At 32.9% G+C, this 5,202-nt stretch overlaps 1 protein-coding gene across 1 annotated transcript; it reads left to right on the top strand.

The window, feature by feature from the left end:
- Positions 1–453: 453 nt before the first annotated feature.
- Positions 454–2,749, top strand: LOC140227238 (uncharacterized). The gene has a single exon (XM_072307664.1). It carries the CDS (start codon positions 454–456, stop codon positions 2,254–2,256), a length of 1,803 nt encoding a protein of 600 aa, XP_072163765.1. The 3' UTR covers positions 2,257–2,749.
- Positions 2,750–5,202: the final 2,453 nt, after the last annotated feature.

Here is a 5,202-nt window from a genome sequence, read left to right as displayed (position 1 = left end):
CAGAATGGACTAATGTCTAGTTCACAAAGAAATGGAGTCATTACTTTGATTCCCAAAAAAGATAAAGATCATTCCTTTTTGAAAAACTTCAGACCAATTTCTCTTTTAACAGTAGACTATAAAATTTTAGCCAAAACTTTAGCAAATCGTTTAAAAAAATGTCTCTCGGATTTGATCCATCCAGATCAATCTGGTTTTTTGAAAGGAAGGAATATTGGAAATAACATTCGCTTAATTATTGATATAATAGAATATACAGATTTAAAGCAAATTCCTGGAGCAATTCTTCTCCTTGATATTCAGAAAGCTTTTGACAGTGTTTCGCATGATTACTTGTATCGGGTAATGAGAAAGTTTAATTTTAGTGATAAATTTATTGATTGGATAAAGGTATTTTACTCAGGTAGGAAAAGCTATGTTTCAAATTATGGACATTTGACTACACCAATAAATATGGAACGAGGTATTTTCCAAGGGTGTCCTATATCCCCATACCTGTTTTTGTTGGTTATCGAGTCTATGGCTCTTGCTATTAGACAAAACGTAAATATTAAAGGTATCCCAGTGGGCGAAAACGATTTGAAAATTTCTTTGCTAGCAGATGACTCTACTTGTTTTATTGACGGTTCACAAAACTCGTTTAAATCACTTTTTGATACTATTGGTTCATTTTCTGAGAGTTCTGGCTGTAAGCTTAACATCTCTAAATCAGAAGCAATTTGGATTGGTTCTTTAAAGGGTTCTCAAAAATTTCCATTTTCGGAGAAAGGTCTTAAATGGAATAAGTCTACTTTTAAAACTCTGGGTATTCATTTTTCTTTGAACATAAGTAATCTGTATGATCTTAACCACAAGACAAAGCTTAAATCCATTGAAAATATTTTGAATTGTTGGCGTGTAAGAAATTTAATTCTGGTCGGGAAGATCTGTGTTATAAAGACCCTATTGCTGCCTCAACTTCTGTATTATTTTTCGGTATTATGTATAAAAATACCAAAGAAATTTTTTAGACAAATAAACACAATACTATATAAATTTATATGGAGTGGTGGAAGTGATAGGGTCAAAAGACACCTCTTGTGTAATGATTACTCTTTGGGTGGTTTAAAAATGATTGATCCATACATGTTTTCTATTGCACAAAAAATGACATGGGTCAAAATGCTTCTTGATGATAACTATCAAAGTATATGGAAATTTATTGAATTATGTATTTTAGATGATTTTAGTGGTAGAAAAGATATATTGTGGAAAGCACATCCCCCTGTATGTATTTTGAACAAATTAGGCTCAAGTCAATTAGCCGAATCTCTTCAAACATGGTATATTTTTAGAGAAAAAATTGTTAAAGATGAATTTAATACAGCTTTTTCTGCAATTGGTTCTTGTCAATGCATTTGGTTTAACAGAAGTATTCGTTCAAAATCCAAACAATACTTCTTGTATGAAGATTGGTTAGACAAAGGTATTGTCTTTATAAGTGATCTACTCAACCCTCCCCATCCAGGTTATAAATTATTTGAAGAACTGATTTTGGATTACGATATTAGCAAAAAGGACAGGCGGAAATACAATTTTTTATTGAAAAATATTCCAAAAGATTGGTTTGTTTCCTGTGATTTAACTCCAGACAAAATATTTGAGGAAATTAAAGCAAAACTTTTAAAGACTCAAAAAAGTCCAAAGTTCGCTTACAGTATAATACAAGAAACATGTTATCCAGAAAGACAGACTGTATTTTGGAGCGACCTCCAAGAGTCCGAAGAAATCAATTGGGAAAAGGTTCATGTGAACAACTTTTTATGTACCATAAATACACGTATTCGATCTTTTTATTTTAAGCTATTTCACAGAGCTATAGGTTTGAATAACTTTCTATATAAAATTAAAAGAAACGATTCTCCCAATTGCTCATTTTGTAAGAATGCCCCCGAAACCTTTATTCATATTTTTGTTCAATGTCCTTCAATTCAACCCATTTGGGAGGATACTCTTAAAGCTATCTCTCAGAAAATCAATAAGCCACTAAATGTTTCATTGTTTGAACAAATGTTTGGTTTGGATTCTGATAAATTTTTGACATATCTTTTTCTTTTACTTAAATATTATGTTTATATTTGTAAATTTCAAAATAAACCACCAAGCTTTAAAGGTTATAAATCGTATGTCATAGCCAACAAGGAGCTTGAGTATAATATTGCTAAAAGAAATAACAAACTTTCGATTCATTTCAGGAAATGGAGATTTGATCTGTAAATAGTATTTTTAGTTTTGCAGACGACATCTCACATGGGTCTGTATGAGTAGTTTTAACCTTGGCATGTTTTGATGGTATACAATGTGTATGTATTTTACATGTTTCTGCAGAATCAGCCATAATTTTGTATTATGTATAATTCAAGAAGTTGGTTATTTTATCTGTTCTGTGAAATTGGGTGATTCAAAAGCTTTTTTGGTTTTTAAGGCTACATTGCCCATACAGGTCTGTGGATGATGTTTTATGGGACATTGTATTAATTAGTTAAAGAGGAAAGCTTAATTGTTATTGTCAAATACATGTAGCCATGTATTCGTATCTTTATCTATAAATTGAAAAACCCCTCATCTTCAATAAGTTATATATATTTTTTTAATGTAACACAATTTTTCATATTCTTAGTACAAATTGTACATGTTCTGTATGTGTCATGTTAGTGACACTTAATGTGGATGGGGTACAAATTTTCATGAGACAGAAGGACTGCCTTAATTTTCCCTTACTAGTAAGTTAAATTACTACTAGAATACTGTACTAGGATTGAAATAGGTACATGGATGTTGAGATATTTTATCATTTGTTAAACGTGAAAGAATGTTATGTACAATAGTACATACATGTACTTATTTTGGTTTTGTATGAGTATTATGCAAAATTTGTTTACATGGTTTATGCTGTTTTAAGGTTGTCTTCCATTCCAGCGAGTCACATACAGTTTATACTGCCAGCAGGTTTCGGGAATGACTCCGGCTTTCCGTTGGTGGCCTTTTGTGCCTGCTGGGTGGGTTTGCTGCTCTCTCTGTTCCGGCCTAACCCGATCGGCTCTGTGGGCATGCAGATTCCATTTTGTATATTGATTATTGTGTGTGGGTATGCATGTTTGCGTAAGTGTATGAAGAAAGAAGGGTCGAGTAAAGAGTATCGTAACTGTGGGTGGATGATTTGTCATGTTTAACTAAAAATGTAACACTCGAATAAAAAATGGAGTCTGCCGGGGGCCCGAATTGGTGCCGGTGGAGTGAGCGGCGGTCCGGCTGGCGTGTTCGCGGGCTAGTCGGCGGTTTGCTTGGGACATCTCTCGTAATCCTACATTATTTTGCTTAAGATGATTTGTGAAAATGGGTGACAACTGCTATTTGTGAAATACTTGGTATGGCTGCTTTTTTTTGTTTTTGTTTTGTTTTGTTTTGTTTTGTTTTATTTCTATTTTTATTTTTTGCTTTGATTGTTTTAATGTTATGTATGATTTGTTTTTGAAAATCAATAAAAAAAAAGTCTATAAGGGCCATTGTTATTCATTATTCATATCAATGATTTGTGTAAAGTATCTGAGACTCTTTCTTTCATTCATTTTTGCTGATGATACTAATGTATTTTATTCTCACAGTGATATTGATGTTCTTGTTCAAAAAGTTAACAGTGAATTGAAAATAAAAGTAGCAAATTGGGTTAGAGCTAATAAGTTCTCTTTGAATGTTCAAAAAACAAAATATTTGTTTTTTAGTAATACCGTTAGCACTTTAAATACAGACATAGTTTTGGATGATACACATTTAGAGAGACTTTCACATTTCAAATTCCTTGGTATTATTGTAGATGATAAACTTTCTTGAAAATTGCATATTGATTATATTTGTAATATAATCTCACGTATTACAGGCGTCATTAATAGACTAAAATTGTGCTTCCCACAAAAAACATTACTTCATGTTATACTCGTCATTGATATCGCCTTACCTTTATAATTGAAGACTTGAATATAAGAATGACCCAAGTCCAATTTTTGGCCAAATTCAGTTTGACATTGGAAATTGTAGCTTATGCATGAACTCATCTTGTGTATAAATGATAAATCCTAATTACCCCCGGAAGTGCCTGAAATGAATGAGTTAAAGGACAAGTTCACCTTCATATACATGTGGATTGAGTGAAGGCAACAATATTAGTAGAACACATCGGTGAAAATTTGGGGAAAATCCGACAATCCGTTCAAAAGTTATGAATTTTTAAAATATCTGTGCAATCACTGCTGGAGGAGAAGACTACTGCAGTGTATGATGTCACATGCGTACAACGATATCAGGAAAATTTCACAAAACTTGACTTTTTGAATAAAGTGCACATTTCTTCGACTTGTTAGTGACTTATGTTAGGGGTAATATTATTCCCCCTGACTTCTGAAAGAGAGAAGTCGAGTGTTCTTTTATTATGTGAGAAAAGTGAGAATATCTAGAATTTTCTTTATACTTCCTTTATATAGTTGTACTCATATGACATCAGAAGCTGTAGTAGTCTTCTCCTCCAGCCGTGACTGAGCAGAAACTTCAAAAATTCATAACTTTTCAACGGATTGTCCGATTTTCCTTAAACTCTCATTGATGTGTTCTACTAATATTGCTGCATTCACTCAACCCACATGTCTATGAAGGTGAACTTGTCCTTTAAATATTATGTTTATGTAAGAGTGAAGGACTTGAGTCATACTTACATGCATATAATAGCGCGCTCTCTCATCCTTCTCTCATCTCTATAGAAGAATATCATGTATATGAATCAAAGACCGACCCAAGTCCATATGAATCAAAAAATGACCCAAGTCCACCACACAAAATGGCTTCTCCACAATTAATGTAAATGTTAAGTGTCATAATAACATATGTTCTAATTTGTATATACAATATGTGTGGCGCTCCGACAAAATGAGTCATAAGTCGCACGGGGACTTTTCCCGTAATGAGCTGAAAATGAAGGGGAAGCACTGCTCGGGTCGAAATTTTTTTATGACGGATTTTGATTCCTTGATGTTTTATCTATTTGTACAGAAAATTTCAGCGTGTAAAAATGAAGACAAGTGTCCCAAATCACAGTTTTTCTGCGACAATTTTTTTTTTCGGTTTCATTTTTTTCGAATGCTCGCCTTTGCGTTGCGTTTCGCACCTATTGTT

This window comes from Diadema setosum, chromosome 4 (assembly GCF_964275005.1).
Source record: "Diadema setosum chromosome 4, eeDiaSeto1, whole genome shotgun sequence".
In the NCBI taxonomy this organism is placed as follows: Eukaryota; Metazoa; Echinodermata; class Echinoidea; order Diadematoida; family Diadematidae; genus Diadema; species Diadema setosum.
The sequence above is the reverse complement of the archived record's forward strand: the minus strand, read 5'-3'. Positions and strand labels throughout refer to the sequence as shown.

What these genes read in the sequence shown, in the direction of transcription:
- LOC140227238 (XM_072307664.1), top strand. Translation starts at nt 454, where the DNA reads ATGGAACGAGGTATTTTCCAAGGGTGTCCTATATCCCCATACCTGTTT.